The 20,346-nt window shown below is 39.6% G+C and overlaps 1 protein-coding gene across 5 annotated transcripts in view; it reads left to right on the forward strand.

The window, feature by feature from the left end:
* The window catches only part of sh3pxd2aa (SH3 and PX domains 2Aa), an 85,315-nt gene that overhangs the window by 52,590 nt on the left and 12,379 nt on the right, over positions 1–20,346 (forward strand). For 4 of the 5 annotated variants that reach the window (XM_072703876.1, XM_072703877.1, XM_072703881.1 and 1 more), the window contains 3 exons: positions 2,871–2,999; positions 15,833–15,946; positions 19,351–19,434. In XM_072703876.1, the coding sequence (XP_072559977.1) occupies positions 2,871–2,999; positions 15,833–15,946; positions 19,351–19,434 (327 nt within the window). The remainder of the gene's footprint in view (positions 1–2,870; positions 3,000–15,832; positions 15,947–19,350; positions 19,435–20,346) is intronic. The other variant, XM_072703878.1, reaches the window with a different exon arrangement.

Here is a 20,346-nt window from a genome sequence, read left to right on the forward strand (position 1 = left end):
TCATACATTTATTGGTAAGTGAACGGTATTCATCCAGTTATGTACTTGGAATAATTAATTTTTATATAAATTTAGTGCAAAATCCATATATTAGAACATTCTTGAGCTAGAATCCTTAACTTTCTGTCACTTTAGGATGGAGAGTCACCTGTACCTGTGAAAGACAGTAGTGTCTTCTTGGTTTCACATTAGCCTGTGCAGCACTTACTGAGGATACAAATCAAAGTCACATTAAAATTCTCAAAGGTCGAAAAAGGGATGAACCATTAGCATAATGGTTTAAGTTGTTGAGGTTTATCCACAAACAAAAATGAGCACTCTAAGATCTATGTTCTACGATGGGTTGGTGGCCCATCCTGGGTTGTACCCTGCCTTGTGCCGATTTCCTGGATAAGCTCTGGACCCCCCTGCAAGCCTCCATAGAACAAGGGGATACAGAATATGGATGGATGGAAGGTCCCTGTTTGATATAATGCGAAAAAACGTCTACATTTGTTACAGCTTAATGCGCGCTGCTATAATATGAGGGTGACGGTACATGTACACCTGCAGAAACTGGACATGATGAACAAAAAGCATTTTTGCGTGGCGTCCAAATACATTTTTCCATTAACAGGAAGCTGTTTAGTCTGCTGACCCTGTGTGCTGAATCTTCAGTCCTGAAGCTTTCAGCTGCCTTTCTATACTGCAGACATTGATTGGTTTAATTGGGTTTTCATATGGCTTTTCCATCTTTGAATTGTGTTTTTGGTTGCGGAACCATCTCTTCCAGGTTTGCTGATCGCAAGCTAAAGGCCTGATTTTTTTTCTGTCATTGTGTTTTGAGATGCTTTAATGCATCGTACATTAGGGCTTTTATAATGTTGGTGACCTCGCAAACACACCTATTAGCTAGTAGTTTTGTTCTGTTATGTTTTTTTGCAGAAAATACAGCACAAGGGATCCTCTCAGAAATTACGCTCTGTAGCAGCGACAGAAAGTGTAGCTTCAGAACCGCTTGCTTTATTCATCCAGGAAGCTGAGAATCAGAGCTTTAACTTTAGATGCCTTATTGATTGGATCATGTTTCATCGTTGGTTCTTTTACTTACCGGTAAGCTATAAAAATGTAGCTTTGATGTTTAAAGAGCATTGTGAATTATCCAAATCACTACCTCAGGGACAGACAGACATTGCACAAAATTCCACAATTATGCCGTATTTTTAAATTTTGCAGGTAAGTATTTTTATAGCTGGATATTAGTGCCAAATGATGGCTTGGAAGAAATTATGGGAGCAGCGGAGATTATGCAGCTTTTGGTAGCTTGTGGTACCTTTTAATCTTTTAGCCGCATGTGTCTACATTCGTGCTTAATTTTGGTTTCCATCCTGTACAGAATCTAAGCCTGGGCTTACATTTCTTTGGCTTTTAAATGCGGTAGTTGAATCTGACTTAATGGACAATTAAGTTTTCCAGTGTTTTGGGTTTGAAAGTGGTTCTGGGAAACCCCATAAACAACGTATATGTCAGAACAAGAAAAGAATGCACACTGGTTATTTATCTTATATATATATATATTTTGTTCTCTTTCTAATTTTTTTATTGTTTGTTTTAAACATTTTAGGGGAATTTTTACTGTTGTTCTTCAGATGGAATTACAGCTTCAGTGAAATTGAAAGCTTGTGAATGACGTCATAATGAAAAAACCGTAAATGATTATGAAGCCGCATGAGATTTTATACCAGTATTGTTTTTATAAAAAAAAAAGACTTGGATTGGATTATTTAGCTAAGGAATAGAAGGATTATAACAGAAGGCCTGGCAGAATCTTTTTCTAACGTTTTGTGCCATATCTGTCCAGTGTTTATTGTTTTAGCCTCTCTGCAGAGCCAAGTTAATCGCTGACTCTGCATTTTCTCACCTGCATTTAATGCTTCCTGGTATTTTTGTTCACCTAGTGCTAGTTATTAACAAAGATTGCATAATGTGAACATAATCTTTATTTATTTGTTTTTTAGTTGGCAAACTTTCTACAAATAGACACCTTAAAAACTATCTGAGCAGAATGAAGTACTAGTGCCTCATTTATGTGGGAAAGTTTTGCAGAACGTTGCATATTATTGTCATACAGACTTTTAATATATATGGAAAAATGTAAGAATATCCGAAACCCACTTTCTAATCATTGATGCATACTTGTACAGCATTAACAATCAGCTAAATATATATTATCACGATTGTGTAAATAAATAAAGCCATTACTGGCACTTAAGAGGTTAAAATATAAAGAATGGGGGGAGCTCTTCTTACTAAGCCAAGCGAATGCTTTCTTCTTGTGTTTCATATAAACATAGGCCCAGCCTCTTTGCCGAACTCCGTCCCACTCATATGTTTCTATTTAAGGACTAGTGTAGACGCTAATGATTGGCGTAAGCAGCCCCCACTCGCCTACCAGCTCCAGCCTGAGAAAGGAGAAGGAGTCTTTTTGCAGACTGTTTATTTTCCAGGGGAAACTTTCCTATTCTTCCACTACAGAGTCACATCCTAACCGTCTGCAGCTCCTTCTCTCTCTGCCGCCCGCCCGACTATGGGGAAGGCCCAGCCACTCAAACGGAATACCTTTAGCCGAACGCTTCCATGAACTAAAACGCAACACGGTTTTATTTTTAATTTTTCTTTTTTTCTCAGATGCTGCTTTGCCCTTCACTCTGGGCTGGAGGCAGATTCAGCTATATGGCCAGACTTTTGGGAATATGCATTGAGCCGCGGTTGTGTTCTGATTGGCTGGGGACCATTGACGAATTGGCCTATGGCGTATCGGGTGCCCGGCGGCCGGTCGCGGGGAGCCATGGCTGGAAGCTGGCTGACGGCTTGCTTTTTCCCCTCCCCAGGAATCGACAATTCAGACCCCATGGTGCTGGAGCAGTACATTGTGGTAGCCAACTACGAGAAGCAGGAGAACTCTGAGATCAGCCTGCAGGCTGGGGAGCTGGTGGACGTGATTGAGAAAAGCGAGAGCGGTGAGTGTCTGATCCCCCCCCCCCCCCAATAAAAGAAAAAGAAACCCTTTTTGATTTGACCTCTTTGCTATGCTCCATGATCTGTTTGTTTTTTTTCTCCCCTTTGTCCTCAAAAATTGCAACCACTGCCCCCCCAACCCAAACCCCTTGCCCCCCCCCCATTCCCCAAAACCTCCAAACTGTGTCCTAGCTCCATCTGGAGGCTCGCTTTGGCCAACCGTCCCGGCTGTCCAGCCCCCCCCCCCACCCCCATTCCCTCCTCACCCCCCTGTTGGTTCAGGCTTGAGGCCAGAATGTTGCCTTTTGCAGTAAGAATGTCTCCTAGACTCATATATTAATGATCGAGGTTCCTTAGACAGAAAAGAGGGTCGTATGATTGTTTGGTTCTTTGTTCAGCACTGAATGTTACTGTCATACTGTACTTGTACGCCAAATCTGACGCCTTTTTTCCTTAAAAATGACTTTTTATGCACCAACTCTGAGATAAAAAAAAAAAGTTGGATGGCTTTTTGATATATGATGCTGTAAAAAAGATGTGTAGCTCTTGTTTAAACCTCAAGTAGAAAGACTACAAATCTTGCTCTGCAATGAATACATGTGCAATTTTTGCATATATATCACTATATATTATGCATAGCACTAATCATACAGAACAATGCAGAACATGATTTTTTTTAAGGGATGTCAATTTAATTGTTTTTAGGTTTATTTTATCACTACACAGCTTCTCTTTTTACTGTTCTTTTCAGTTTTTTTCTTCCCATCTGAATATAGAGCTTTCAGTTTAATTTCTGTTACTGCCATACCTTTTTGTAATGCGTCTGGCAGAGGGCATTTGAATACAGAAGCAGAGAGCTTCTTCTTTAATGACAAAAGCACATTTTTACTAGCGATGTTGAGAATTGGATAAAATAACCCTTTCGTTTGCTACCGTTTTTCTGTATCCCAGCTGTACATAATGAGCGCACTGTATAGGGCAGAAGGAGAATGTTCAGACCCTCTTCTTTCACTCCTAGAGTTTTTATTGCTGCACCTTATTAAGTATCCAAAAAAAAAGATCTATGTACTTGACTTTCAGACCTTTTTTCGGAAAAAGTTTAAAGCGAGCAAAGGGTTGGTTTTATGTCTGTCAGTAGTGAAACGCCATACCGCCGAGGCCTTTATAGAGTCAGCTTAGCATGTCTTCTTTGAAGTGTCCCTGGAAACCCCATGGATTTTCAGGTTTATTTTGCTTTTCACGATAGCTGGCTATCGGTGCCAGGAAGGTATTGTGAGATGCCGGCTTAAACACTTGAAAACTTAAGCACAATGATACATGAGTCCTGTCAACAGAGGAAGTGTTCAAGTAATTAATGGGTTTATATATCGGCTTGGTCAATGATTTATCATTCATTGTGTATATTCGCATGAGCATATAACCAGGCTTGACAGAAAACCATTTTCTTGTGAACACTTATGGGTATTGTGGATATCTTCTTGTGGTCAAATGTCCTATATATAGCTATATTTTAAAGAAGTTAAGATGTAATGTAATGATGTTTTATGGAATAAAAATGAAAAGACTCGTAGGTGTGTGTGTGTGGATGGAAGAGGGATGGAGGTCAGGGTAGCTAAACTGGCCACATTTTCCAGCATGCTCTTGGTCTTCATGTCACACTGAAAAGCAGAGCTGATGAGGCACACGGAAACTGTCAGTTATTTAGACTACTGTATTGAGATTCCCAATCCAGTTGGCTTTGGGGAGGTTTGCTGCATGCTAGCCAGTGTGCTGGTCAATGGAAAACCAGTGTTAACTCTGATGTTTCCAATAGTGGTTTGTTATATTTAACCACATTTTTAACGGAAAGTATGTTGATTTAGAGATACAGTTACATTTAACAACTTCTAGAATTATGTCTGCTTATTTGTAAGTTGTCAAGATGTTTGGTGTGAGTGTATGTATATGTGTGTGTGTGTGTATGTATATATATTTATATATAAATATATATATATATATATATGTATACCTTAACATCCTAACATACTGTAACAACTTTAATATACATTAATAACAGACATTATATGATAACAAATATTATAATTGTATAATCATATGACGATGCATTGAATGTTCTATGAATGAGTAATGCATGCATTATGAAGGTGCAGTTAAAGTGTTACCATAGAAACTATACATAGTTTTATTTTATAAATGTACAGCTTCGTAAGTAACAGTTGATGTGTGTCTACTGTCCCTACATGAAATTTGAATTAGGAATTATATCTATAAAAAAAACACTGGCTTTTATCTATGGTATTTTTTCTTTCCTTTGCAAAGAAATAAGCAAGAAAACAGGTTCTATGGTCTTGAATGCAGTGGTATGAGCATCACTGTCTTGCCTAAAGAAGGAAAATGCTATTAATACAGTTAATGCAGTTGTGTGGCCAGGATTTATATTTATGATGCACTTGCAGTGCAGAAGCTCTTAAACTGCGGCACCTTCTGGGCTGGAAGGAGGCTGAACCAGTGGTGACCTCACTTCATAAGGCCATGCCAGTGCAAACAGGGTCAGGTGCATGCTACATTTTCCCGAGGTCATTCCGTTTTTTAGCCGTTTATTGACAGGCTTGTGGATTTAACATTACGTCTTTATTATCCCTGGCATGTTGATCCCTTAAACAGACAGCATTCTGTAGTTGGCGATATCCAATATACTAACTTTAGTCTTTCGTTATTTTTGTGCAGTATTCAATATTTTCCCTCTTTAAACAATAAGCGATGCAGGGTTTCAGAAATGGACATGTTGATTCTAGTGTTGCGAAAATGGAAAAATAAAAGGGCTTACCATTGAGTGTGTTCTGCCTACTGTTATACAGCTCATGCTAAACAGCTGTCATTGCAAAAACAAATCATTCTTTGTACACAGTACTGTGGACAGCTAGTTAGACAGCCATACTCCTACACCAGGGCTTGTGTATAGTATCATGTTATGTTACCCATGTGCAAAGTTACTCAGTGGCTCGTTCTAAAATCCAGTGCTGTTAACAAGCAAACCATAACATATGGGCGCTACCGGGGTTACGATGGTCCGTGTTACGATATTTTGACTTTGCAATGGCTATGATTATTCAATAAATTACATGAGATATTTAGCACTTTAGTATAAATAAGCTTTGTGTTAATGATTTTGCTCAACTGTAGGCTGATGTAAGCTTTTAATGAAGGTGAAAGACAATCAGGGAATATAGGTGACCAGTAGTACTATGAGAAGAATCTATCCTCCTGACATGTCTCAGATTAATGTGTTCTTTTATAGACCCTTGAATATTCTATATTATAGTGATGTAATCATATAGCAATGTAAATCGACTCCATGGGATTCGTTAAAGGGCAACGTGACCTCACATCTCATCACTTCATCAGTTGTGTAATGTCTGGGAGCTTTCTGAGACTTTGGAAATAAGTGTCGTTTTACATGGGCCACATCTTAGGGAAAGGACAACTTTACCTTTGAAACAGCTTTTGGGGTCAGAGGTCGGAAAGTCACATGGCCTGATGCAATTTATCTGCCCAGTTTGTCTGTCCGGTTCAGAAATTTCAACATCAGCTACTTTGTTTCAGTAAATAGACGCTCTGTTTAATAAAGTACATCTGGCCGGTGGTTCTTACATGGTTTCACTAGAACCGAATTTATACATATGTCTGTTAAAAAAGCCCATTGCACAGCCAAGGATGTACAAGGCTACTTTGATTGCATTAACATCCCAATCAAAAAGTACCGTCTCATTCCATTCGTTGACGTATTAGAGTATAAGGCCAGTGCAGTGTGCCTATTCGCCGCAGTGTGAACAGTGCAGTGTGCCTATTCGCCGCAGTGTGCCTACTCGCCGCAGTGTGAACAGTGCAGTGTGCCTACTCGCCACTGTGTGAACAGTGCTGTGTGCCTACTCGCCGCTGTGTGAACAGTGCAATGTGCCTATTCGCTGCAGTATGAACAGTGCTGTGTGCCTATTCGCTGCAGTGTGAACAGTGCAGTGTGCCTATTTGCTGCAGTGTGAATGAGGTTGGCTACAGGATCTATTTTTCCTTTCAAGATTCATGACCTACCATCTAGTAAAATAACATTTATTGGGGCCAAAATGTTTAAGTGCCAGAAACTCTTAAACTGTAGAAAAAAGGCTCAGAATAGCTAAGCATTGACTCATTGATGTGATTTAAGGTAATCCTTCAACAAGGACATTTCTGAATACCTGGAGATGTACACACCAGCTAGTCCGAGGTATCATGTAATCCTGTCTTGATCATTGGTTTTTTTATATATGTGGTTGATATTCCAATATCCAGTTTGGCTGTAGAAGATATTTTGATGCATATGGTGTTTTTTTTTTATTTAAGGTACTGTTTCCATGGCATCAGTATTATAATATTGCAGTTTAGGTGCATACTTGCCAAAACCAAGGATCTTCTAGTTCACAAATATGTAACAACAGTTACAGGATTCATGGAAAATCCTAATACTTGCCAAAAAAGGCAGTGAAAAAGACTAATTCATTATTATAAGTTAATGGATTCTCCAGGACTATGGCATAGTGAAGGCAATAATGATTCTAAACGACCAACACGGTTAAACTTAATTATTGATAGTTGTTTTACTGCTGCCTCTGTACATGTCAGTTGGTGGAACACTATGTCACCATCATTATAAAAGTGGTTGGCTGTATTCTGTGATCTTGTAAGCTAAGCCTTGTTTGTGCTAACTGGACAGCCATCCATTAAAAATGTAGCAGAAACATTTAATGGTATAGAATTCCATTCCATTACAGATTAGCATGGGCCAAACATAAGTGCAGGGATGCTCCTGCAGTTTTAAAGTCATGTGGATAAGCTGTCTCTATGAAAAACAACAGCCTGCTTCAATCAAGTTCTGGGAACTTTAGGAATGTTCTTGTTTGAAGAAGCCTTTCAACATAAGACCACTTGAGGAACAAGTGTCTTGCCAAATCAGGTGACTGGATGTTGTGTCAACAGTGTTTCACGAATCTGGTATTCTATAATATAGCAATAACTTTCTTTTTTAGCTTTAAGTCTATTTTTATCTTTTGTTGTGCTTGTTTGCTTCTAATTTAAGTTGCCATTACAGAGTGATTCCACTCAGCATTTCTTATTTTTTCCCCATTGAACATGTGGTTTATGTATGTCTTCCTGGAATTTTCTACAGTTTGGTTTGTTTTATAACCAGCGTACGTATATTTGAGCAGCATCAAACACTTTCTCCCTGTATCCATAGCCTTTAATGGGGTTATGTGCAGTGGGAAGGACAGTGTGTTAGTCACATTTTTCTATACTTACTGTATTATGTTTGGGCTTTTGGGATTGGACTGGATGGGAAGGGAATATGGCTCTTCAGTGCTTCCTCTAACTGTATTCCATGCCTTTTTTGGTCCTGCTGTAAGTCTCCTTCTCTCTGTTTCACGCTTCCCCTTGCTTACTTTCCTAATGAGGACGTCTTCATAGAGCAAAAAGAATCAACAAAATCTCACATGTCTGCTTTCTATTATGAAAATGAAGAAGAAGAAAAAATCACAACAGCATTTTGGATTTGTTGATATGCACAGCAACTGCTTCAAACAGGCTTGTAGAAGCTTAGACTCCATTTTGTTGTGCATCTTCTGCAGTTCGGCTATTTTCATAAAGACCACACCTTGACAAAAAACTTCTCACGTATCGGATAGTCTCAGAAGTGATGGATGTTGTGCATATATAATCTGACACTTCACCATGACATGTTTGTGCAATAGTCTGGTTATGAGCTATCTGCCCATAGCGATAAACACCCGGTGTAGTGTCGTATATTTTAATTTTGTTTATGACCCACTGGCTGCACATATTTCATCTAGTAGGGATATAAGAATATATCCAATCTCTTCATAGTATTTATACATTTGACTAAGCTCTTAAATCTTGTGTTCAGTTGTATGACTGCCTTTGTTGTTGCTTTGTATGACCCTGTCACTAATGTAACAAAGAAACTTTCAGCTCAAACCTAGCGGCTTACCAAATATACCAGGATTTATGCACCCAGAATGTTTTGCATTTTTATTATTATGAAGTTTCAAGCCTGTGCAAGATTTAAAATTCTTGACATATTCAGAAATATCTGATACCTGTCCCAGACATCTTGTAAATCACGAAGCTTTGTAATAGTTAGGAATCACACGCCTGTAGTTTGAACTCTGGGACAGAATGGCCGTTTTTAGGGTGGTTTTTATATGAATGGAAATGTTTGTACGTATGGAGTGTGTGTTTTTTTGAGAAGCACTTTGCTGATATGACACAAATCAAATCGCTGTTGATTCTGGAGCATCTTACCCACAGGGTTCCTGCTTTATAAACAGGATTAAAAGTGGCTGGTAATGTGGCCCAAATGGTTTGCATTCATATGTTGTTCATTTGCATCGTCCTACTTTCTCACTCGTGGGGTGAGGGAAACTCGTTTTTTTCTTTTTCCTTTATGAAACAGAAACAGCTGCCCCATTTATAGAGAATGACCTAAGGAAATGTCAGCATTGTGCTACACACAGTTCTTTGAGTTTTTACTTTCCTACACAACTTTTCAATTATTCAGTGTGTATTTTAGATTACTGTACCATGTTTCTTGCTGTAGCACTAAAGAATGGATATGCTGAAATTATTAGCCATTACATTATTAGCGATAGCTATACATAACCTAGTACTGACTTGGTCGAATAACCGGCTCTGCCTGGAGCCGCAAACCGCCGCGTGCACAGACGTCCGCAGGCATTTTCAGTCATCGTCGCGTCAAGGCAGTTGTTTTCACACTGTGATTTTCACCACAAACTTCATCGCAAAAATTCCACATTTGAAAACTTGGAAGACAAACTTGGGCCATCAGATTGGTATTTAGCTACGACAGAATAATGGCACAAATCGTTCCCCGATCGGTCATATTTTATCGCATTACTGTACCTTCAAATAGGATTTATGGGGCAGTTGCATAACTAATAGTTACTTTAGTTGGGGGTATCCAGATCTGACTAGATATAGCAGGAGCTAGGGATTAATATGCTCCAGGAGGAGAGTGACAGCCATGTTGGTGAACCTTAATTTATGAGTGTTCTGCAATGTATATATGGCTGTATGTATCCTGATTGAGGGGATGAATTGTAAAGTTGACTCAGATGAATTCTCACGTTGCAGTGCTGACATTTATTATATTTCATATATTTGTGATACATCTCTGTCTGGTTGAGTCATAACCCCTTGCTTAAACTTGCAGTCTTGCTCACAGCTTAAGCACTATGACCATTAGGATGTTTTTTTTCCATACTTTCTGAAGAGGCAACTGCATTTATGCTCGTTATTCATTTGTTTATTAATTTATTGGCAGCTTTGTGTTTGGAGTAATATGGGACACAGGTGGGAGGTGCACTACTGCAATCTTTGTTTAACAAAATCATTTCCCGGAATTCCCTTGGAAGCTGCACCTGCATTAAATAATGTAGGATTTAGCCAGGAAATGAACACTCATGTAGTGGGTGCATTCAGAAAAAAAGGATATTTTATTACATCTTTTGAAGCTTTAGTTAGCTCAACCCTGGAAATCATTGAATGGGATTTCAGCCATCAGTGACACTCTTCTGGTCACTGGTGATTCTTATAAAAAGTGCCCAGTCTGGAGGAACTAGGAATCTATTTTTCCATCTTTTTTTTTTCCCTTCTTAGAGCTTGTTGTAGTTGTTGCTACTGCCTTTATGTCCCCAGCTGAGAATGACGCATATTTCCCCACTGGTGGGCCCCCATAAAAATGAGAATCAGTCTTCCAGGAGTCTGGGGCATGTTCACAGGTTCCTGCTGGATGAGAAAACCTCCTTGAGAAGTTCATCTGCTGTAGTGTGCCTGTCCACCATCCTGCTGCCTTCTCTCTCTCTAGCAGTTTGTGATTTATGTGCTGCTGGATAATTTTGGGCTATTTTTCTATATATAGCAGAGCTTATAGTGACATGGAAGTTAAACATTCCTGTTCTTGTTTGATTTTTGGATGAAATGCCGGCATATGATGATTATGATGATGACCTGTAACCGCCATGTTATATGCCGTCTCCTCCCACGTTCCGGGAAATTGGTTTAGCAGCTTTCTTAGATGACTTTTAAGAAGACCTATATCTTTGACTGAGTTTACTTTTGCTTTAATGCAACAGCATTGCTTTATAACTCAGCAAATGTGTGATTGATCTGTGCAGTACTAGATTAAAAAAAAAAATTAGGCAAACACTTGTTTTATTCTTGGTTCCATTTTTGAAGTCGTTCAAAGGAATTTATTAATAAATCTGGTGCAAGGAGCACTCCTATCCAAAACTCTTCACCAGGGTGACATCCCTGTGAAAACACAGATTGTCGTCTGGAGACAAAATGGCAGAACGTGCCTCCTGCACCAGATTGTCCCCTTTTCCCATTTTCTCTTTCTGTGTAAACATTTGCAGGATCTCATCCCAAAGGAAATGCATGCATTGAAGTCACGGCCCCAAATGTGCCACAGGGAGAGATTCTGTGTGGCCCAGTACTCATTGACGCGACTTGCGAAATGGCACCACTGAACATTACATGGCCATTCAAACATTTCCATTTATTCATTTAGCAGATGCTTTTATATAAACCCTCATACGATTTAATAAGCCAGGTCAGCCAGTCCTTGGGGCAGTTGGGGTTAAAACCTTGTTCAAGGGCCCAGTGTTGAGATCAGTCTGCCAGACACAGGATTTGAACCAGCGCTCTTCTGGGTATGGGCATGAAGTCCTATCCCGCAGAGCTACACAGTGCTGTTTTGAGAATTATTATTATGGTCTATTAGTCTATGTGAGCACATTCTGCAGGTTTTTGCAACAAACAGGGATCTGTTTTAGTAACTGATATAGATAAAAAATTGCCTATGATCAGAAGGTCACTGGTTCAAATCCCCTGGTGGGGAGAATGATTTCGCGGTTGAGCCCTTGAGCAAGGCCCTTAACTCTGATTACTCCAGGGACTGGCTGACAGTGCGCTCTTAATTGTACATTGGTTTTGGATAAAGTCGCCTGCCAAATAATTGAAGTATAAGAAGAAAATAGAAGGCGTAGTCTCAACGCATGCTGATCAGAGGCAGAATTCACCCCCCAGCCCTGGAGGGTATGACGTGATCAAACAAGCTGTGCTACCCACTTAGCCATCAGTGCTGCTCTACTGCAGTTTTTCCATCCATTCATTTTCTTGTGCTATTCAGGGTTGTGGGGGGGTGGGGGTGGGGGTACACAATGCAGGGAAGACCCCAGGGTAGGGCACCAGCCCATCGGAGGGCACCAACCCATTGCAGGGCACACTCACACACCAGTCGTTTTGGGTCATTGGACGGGGGGGTGACCCCAGGATGACACAGGGAGACCACGCAAACTCCAAGGCGGAGACTCGAACCCTGGTTCCAGAGGTGGGAGGCATCAGTGCAAACCACTGCACCACCCTAACCCTTAATTCAGTTTTTATGAAAGTGGATTCTAATGTACTTCACAGGTCTTGCTTTAGCTCTTTGTGTTCCGGAAAGAGTAATGAAGGCACCTATGTGAAAGTTAAAGCAAATGGGATGGTAGTTATTTCCTGTTGGTTTGCGTTTGATTGAATCGAGTCTGTGTGCGGACCAGACGGAGCCAGCCGATGGTGCTGTGATGTAGACAGTTTCCTATTCAGTGTGAGGGGGGGCCTGAGAGGGCACAGCCCGGCCCCATTGCACACGGTAGGCCGTTTTCAGGGTGGCGTAGCTATGAATGTGCCGCTTGTGTCCGGTTTGCAGGATTCCGGCGACCCAGCTCTAACCTGGACCGTTTGCCCTGCGTTAAAAGCCTCATTCGAATGCTTCATCTGTATTAGCAATTTACCGATGCATCTTCTGAAATTTGTTCTCAGAAAAATGTTTGAAAATCAGTGGTGGTGTTAGTTAAACAGTTACTGGTTATTTTGTAGTCTGTAATGTTGTAAATTCAGAGGTGGAGATTTGCAGTCCAGAGAGTACAAATCCAGACCAAGATTTTTTTTCAACCAACCAATTGAGTATAAAGAGTCATAGTCACAGGGTACTCAGCTGGTTGGTTGAAACAGAATCTTGGTCTGGATTTGTACTCTCTGGACCGCAAATCTCCACCTCTGTGTAAAATGTCAGTGAGCAATATATTCTAAAGGAATTTAATAAACTTGTAAATGCCAGTGCCTATATTTGCCCATATTTTTCATGCTTTGCTCCATTTCCATTTATTCTGCTGTGATGTAATTAAAAGGACCTCATTAATTTGGATAGAATGTATCTTTTCACCTATTGACTAATGTATAAAGAGAAGTAATTTGAATAGAAATAAATATTAGACAAATAATGCATCACACAGCTGTTTTCCTTGGCTTTTGCTATGAGACATAAACTTAAACCTGAAAAATTATCCCATCATGAAAGTCTTATTTTCATAATTGATGAAAAATTCAAGACTCACTTACTCTATGTCCCTGATTCAATGAGATGTTGTCTTGGTACTGTGAATTCTATTGAAATGACTGAGTTTGATTTATGACATCATTTAATTTAATTTTCCTGATTGTTTTACTGTCATTTCTTTTGCCAGAATTATTATCAGTTTCATCATAAAATGTGTTAATTTTGTTGAATTAGCTGGTATTTTTTGGTCATTTTGAATATGTGCACACTGTAAAGGACCTCGGTAATTACAGCCATACTTTTCTGATCTTAGTTATCAGCACCTGCTCTGTGTAAGTTGTCTTCTGTCAGCTATCTTGCCAGAACAACATCTCCGTTCTTGTAATGTGCACATGCAACTACCAGCTGTAACAAACGTAAAAAGGAACTGAACCACTGAAAACACTCAACATGCAAGGATTGTAATGGAATTAACGTTGAGTCAACGTTAAAGATGCAGAACAGACCTACATGAGGTAACGTTGCAGGCTTGTGGTTTAATCTATGATCATGTTTATTAGCTAAATCAGTTTGTCAGCCGGGTTCTATCCAATGGCGCCCTGGTGTCCATGACACTGAAACTAGCCTGACGTTCATAGCTAGCATGCAGCAGTCTGTCTGTTCCTCTGTCGTGATGCTCTGAGCTTACACTAATGCTGACAGCCTCGCTTTAATCCACGCCTCGATGGCAGTGAGCTCATTTTTTCCAGCGTCGGACATCGGCATGGGCTTTCGCTTTCAGATGTGCGCGGGGTCTCCCTAAAAGCCAGCATAATCAGTAAAACATTTGTTATCCATGGAGTGAGTACGGTCAGCCTCGACAGCCTTTGACTCCAGTTCGCAGTGCTGTAAGTCTATCACACTACTTTCCTATACATCCACCTCTTAACATCTGAAACCGGGGAACTGTCAAAAAAATCACATCTCTGAGCTTATTGATCGCAAAGCTTGTATTTGTCTGTTTGCTAGCATGCAATCCTCAAAATTCCCTGCATCCTAATAATTTTCCAAGTACTTCCAATCTGTTTCAAATTAGTTGCTAGGATGATGGCATATTTTCCAAATTATGGACATGAATAATGTTCTTGTGAATCCAAAGACAGATATCAACACTGGGGTCCTCGTGCTTTTTAAATGGATGTAATACAGCCAGTAGCAGTACCAGTACTCTCCCATTTTTATCATCTTTGCCTTTCGTTTGGAACTAAAAGTATGAATTATTGCACGCATATGAATTATTGTTTCTGAAAAGCCTTTCAGCAGAGTGCTTAATTTCCCGTGCTCTTCATCTGCTTTCCTGATCCGGGGACACGTCTGCAAAGTTAATTGCATTTACACTTAATATCAATACTTCAGACTCAAAGTAGGGATTATGTGCACTAGACAGGGACACTTGCAAGGCTGATGAAGGTGCGTTGTGGGTTGGTGTCTTTGAATAATAAACCTCAAATACTGTGAGTACTATATAATGCTCCAGACTTTCTGTATATAGAAAATGAGATTACACCATGTGTAAAGTCGTACATTATGACATATGTGATATTTTAAATTTGGATTTCCTGGCTTAATATGTTGGTTTTCGTATCAATCTTGTCATGATCAGTCATATCCGATCTTAACAATCTTAATTCTTTGAATGAGAAGGTTCTTGCTTTTTTGGTATGACATGTATGCTTTGATTTTATGGACTAAAAGTGTGAATGCACTGTTGAACCCGTTTTTAGGATCTTTACTTTTGAATATTCAGTGCACCTTCATAATGCATTCATAGAACATTCAGTGCACCTTCATAATGCATTCATAGAACATTCAGTGCACCTTCATAATGCATTGATAATGCATTCATAGAACATTCAGTGCACCTTCATAATGCATTGATAATGCATTCATAGAACATTCAGTGCAACTTCATAATGCATTAATAAGCAGCATGGAAGTATAACATCCTGACATACTTTAGCAGCTTTAATATACATTAGTAACAAACATTATATGATAATAATAAACATTATAATTATATGATGTTTGTTATTACTGTATATTAAAGCTGTTGAGGTATGTTAGGATGTTAAGGTAAATTTACATGCTGCTTGTGAATGTTCTATGAAAGCATTATAAATGCATTACGAAAATACACTGAATGTTTTATGAATGCATAATGAACGCATCATGAAGGTACAGTTCATGTAAAGTTATGCAGTTAACGTTACTTAAACACAGAAAAAAAACCATCATTTATATCTGGCAATTCACTCCATGTTGCATATGTTCTGGCTTTAATCACACTAAGGCTAAACACCCAGCATTTTGTCACTGATGGGGTGCATGTGTGTGCTGTTCCGTCAGGGTGGTGGTTTGTTAGCACTGCGGAGGAGCAGGGCTGGGTTCCTGCTACGTACCTGGACTCCCATAGCGGTACCCGTGATGATCTGGACCTGAGCATCTCCAGGACTGGAGAAGGTAGAAACCGAATGATACTTCAGGGTGGGAAACTGTAAAACTTTCAGGTATTCTTCATGCTGCTTGTGATGACCAGTTTGATTACATCTTAAAGTATGTTTCATATATAATGTATTGTCATATAATATGGCTTGATACGATACAATTTCTGGTTTCATAATAACTATGAATGCATAGTCTGAGGCAATGTCTGAAAGCCCAAAAACAACTACAAGCCATGACATCTGGCTTAAAATGTCTCTATAAATTAGAATGAATTACATGCTGTGGCTGACACATTGCAAAACACCCATATTCTCAGTGCAATGAAAACTACTGACCAATTACATAATGACATAATTAATGTACTCGTAATTTTTCATTGACTTTTGTAATATAGCTTCTAAGGTATATGAATAAAGTAAAAAACTTTTAGCTCCCCTTCGCAATGTTTTAAATTAGTATCAATTAATTGCATCCTACAATTATAAAGACTCGATCGTTTGGTTTGATTTAGAGATTTACATAAAACATACAGATAACATAATGCCCGTAAACACAGTTAATGACAGCATGGCATAAGTGTGATCTGATCCAGTTTCTTTTATTATAACACCCTCCAATGTCTCTACTGGGACAGCAGAGGTTTCTTTTGCAGCACAGAGAAGTCAGAGAAGTGTCACATTCTAGAAACAGCACTTGATCATAATCAGAATGATCATAGATGAGCTTTGCACTTTGTGTCCTACTTCCAGGCTAGGTGGAATTGCAGTGCACTTACAGAAGATGCACTCTGGGGATATAGTTATTATCACAGTTGCACTTTGCTCATGTTGACTTTGGTATCCTTCGTAGATGTTCATCGATGCTAAACACCAAACAAATTCCCGGAATGTCCCTTGAGGATAGCGTAATTTTCCAGTTTGGCATTTATTTCTTTCTTTTAAATGACTTTTTTTTTTAAGAAATATGTCTTCAATTTCCATTTTATGTCTGTTTATGGAGTACGGTTGTTGATCCTACAATAAAACTGCCATATGCTCTATCCTTCCTGACCTTAACCTGTTAACTTATAGTGAAACTGAATTGACAGAATGATGATTACTGAGGAGACCCTTTTCCTTTGTAGCCTGGAAACAAAAGACTGTAGCCTAGGAGTTAAACCCCACATGATGAAAAAGGCTTAGAGGGTCACAAGAGTAAGACTTCACATGTTTCTTCTGACCTTGGGGTCTTTTCAGTGAATCTATCTAAAGTTTCAGCTACAGCAGAAGTGGTTCACAGGCTGTCTAATAAAGGTGCCTCTCAATAGAAAATCGTTACAGGTTGGTAGCCATCCTGGTTTTTTTCTTACTGTACCACTAATGACCCCTGGGAGGAAAAAGAGAACTCTCCAAATGTCCTGACTGTCCTACATTCACTGCCCTTTGCAGACCGCCAATCCCATAATCCTCTCTGGGTATTTCTGTTAATATTTGCAGTGGTGGTCAGAGGCACTGCTTATTAGTATTTGCAGTGTAATATAATCCACTGTAAGCGAAACTGCCTCTGTTTTTTCCATTAAATAACATTTTCCTCTGTGGGTCACCTATCTGATATAGCAATTATGGAGTCAAATGAGGGGAAAAGAACTGAAACTGGTTTAGTCTGTCTCCCTCCATTACAGATAGACTTTTTAAATGTTCTCTCAGCACCCATTATTAAGGATAATAATATTCAGAGGGTTAAAGGGGAGCTTAAAAATAAAACTTAGCTTCTGTGCTGGTGACTGCTGTTCTAAGACCTGAAGGGTGCACTTCAAAAAGGCCATTTCTGGACCGAGCCTGGCGATATGCTGCATTATGATGGAAGAATAGGCACCATATTTTTGCAGACTTACTCTGATTTACATGTGAACTGCTAAAGGATTCTATGCAAGTCAATTCCATCCAGCGTGAAAGAGGTGATTCGCCCTGTTATCGAAATGTGATACGGAGCACAAGTATAGGCGCTGGAGGGGCTGATCTTACCGCTTGTCATTGTGAAGGATGCCTGCTCTGATGAGCAGGAACTTTCTTTTTAACTGTCATACGTTTTCGTGCATCTATCGGGGGTACTTTCATCACTATCTCTGGCTATCATAAGCCGTGGGTGATTCCTTGCTGACGCCATGCTAAAGATAGCTTTGTGTCTGAGGTAGCGTCCTGGGACTCAAGTCCAGTTATTCTCTTGTCTTTGTAAACATGGGATCTGGCTGACATGCTAAAGGCAAGCAGTGGTGACTGAAACTCTGTCCGTTTACTTTTTAGTTTGACTAGATCAGGGGTGTCAAAAAGCCGAATCATTTGTGGGGGAACAGCGAAAGAATTTAGCTTTACAGAGCTCCGCCCCCCCGGACTGAAGTCCTACACGTCATGCAATCACAGGCCCTAGTAAACTAGCTATGCCTTTGTAAATGTTTGTTTTATTTTATTTTTTGCAACGCCACGTTCCCAGACCGTAGCCGATATCACGGACTGCATGTTGAAGATTTTCATTTAAAAAGGATAAACGAGTACAAACAGTCCCCAGGCTAAGAACGTCCGACTTACGGACATCTCGTACTGATGAACGGATTCCCATAAAGTCCATCAAATAAAAAATTCGGATTAAATATGTTTTCATGATAACAACGTACATGCGATTTTGTGACGTTCGCGAAAACATTGTGCGGCTTCAGTGGTTCATCTGCTTGAAACTCATATGTAGTTATTTTATTATTACTGTATAATTATTATTGTTGTATGCTTATTATTTTTCCAACTTACCTACAACTTTGACTTAAAGACAGACTTGGGGATCGGGTCTCATTCATAACCTGGGAACTGCTTGTACTTTGTATTGTTAGGAGTTAATGCATAATCACTCACAATCATTCATCAGACTTCAATTCCATTTATTCGTTTCCATCCAGAGTCCTCCAAAAATGCTTCTTTTCGAAAGTGTACATCCAGTATTTTGAATGAGGGCAGAAGGAAAAGCAACTAACTCCATCGTTGTCGTTTGTCATACTAATGGCTGCACTTGACCAGCTACCTTCAGCAACCGCAGTCTTTTCAGGATTAGCTCTCAGGTGAAGATATTACCTGTGCTGCTGCGCTGAATATTAACTTTTACGATGTGCCATCTATGTAATGAGTCTCTAAGCTAGCCTTAATCACCACTTTAATCTCCTGCGTTGATTTTACAAATGGTTGAGCTGTTTGAGGCTACACAGTGGTCATTCCATTATGTTACTCATTCCTGTAACACTAATAATACCAGGGATCTTTAACATCCCTGTGTCTGTCGTCCACACAAGTTGTCTATGTGACTAATAACATCTCTTTAGTTCGTACATGTTTTTCGTTTGTCCTTTTGGTTTTACGTCCATGTTTCTTTTCGGTTTCATGATCCATGCTCATCAGTCACTAAGCGGCGGAAGGCTCATCTGAAGAGGCTGGACCGGCGATGGACACTAGGCGGCATTGTCAACCGACAGCAGAGTCGAGGTGATGAGATACTCAGGGCGTCCCCATCTGCTCTCGCTTTGCACACATGCATGCGGTATAGCATGAACATTTCAGAGCTTTTGCATGATAGCCATGCAGCTGCAGTCACTCTGCTGGGATGTATTAATTGCGTCGGTTAGTATGAATTCCCCATAGTTTCGTTTATGATATTCTAAACCCAAATAATTAGCTTAAGTTCTATAATTGAAAATGGAAAGGTAGAATAAATTACTTTAAAATTTAATACCGTTTTAATATAAAAAATACGGATAATATAATGGACTGTCTAAAAAGTATAATAATAATACGTCGAACAAAATCGAACAAATTGTCTTTCTGATTTGTAAACAAAATTTCTGCACATTATTTTGGTAAGACCAATGTGCTTTTCTGCACTGAGCAGCGTAAATCACTGGAATGAATTGACACATGTGCTCAGATATATATCTCTTCCATCTAGGGTTACCACCAAAGAAACAGATCCCAGTCTAAATGCATTTACTGTTGTTGGGTGTTGTTGAGTAACCTGGACGATAAACCTAACCTAGCCTTTAACCTCTCGGCCGCTTTGTATGTTTGCTGTGACCTTTGTGCGTCAGACTGGTATCTGATTGAACAGGAAGTAGGAGGCGATGTATTACCAGAAAGATGGATTTGGCTGACCTCAGGTGGGGGTGGTGGTGGGGGTGGTGGGGGGCAGGGAGTAACTCTAAGCTTACATTAGTTTTACTGGATGTGGTGAGTGTTTTATTACACTGACTTTATTTTCATATTTTACTCACAGGGTAGAGTGATCGGTATTTCCTTAAGAATTTCTTTGAAATTGTTCTTTTCGGGGAAATAGCAAGTATTTGTTTGCAGGGCCGGATCTTATATATTTACATATATATGTAATTTATAAATACGAATAAT

Source organism: Paramormyrops kingsleyae, chromosome 20, assembly GCF_048594095.1.
Source record: "Paramormyrops kingsleyae isolate MSU_618 chromosome 20, PKINGS_0.4, whole genome shotgun sequence".
In the NCBI taxonomy this organism is placed as follows: Eukaryota; Metazoa; Chordata; class Actinopteri; order Osteoglossiformes; family Mormyridae; genus Paramormyrops; species Paramormyrops kingsleyae.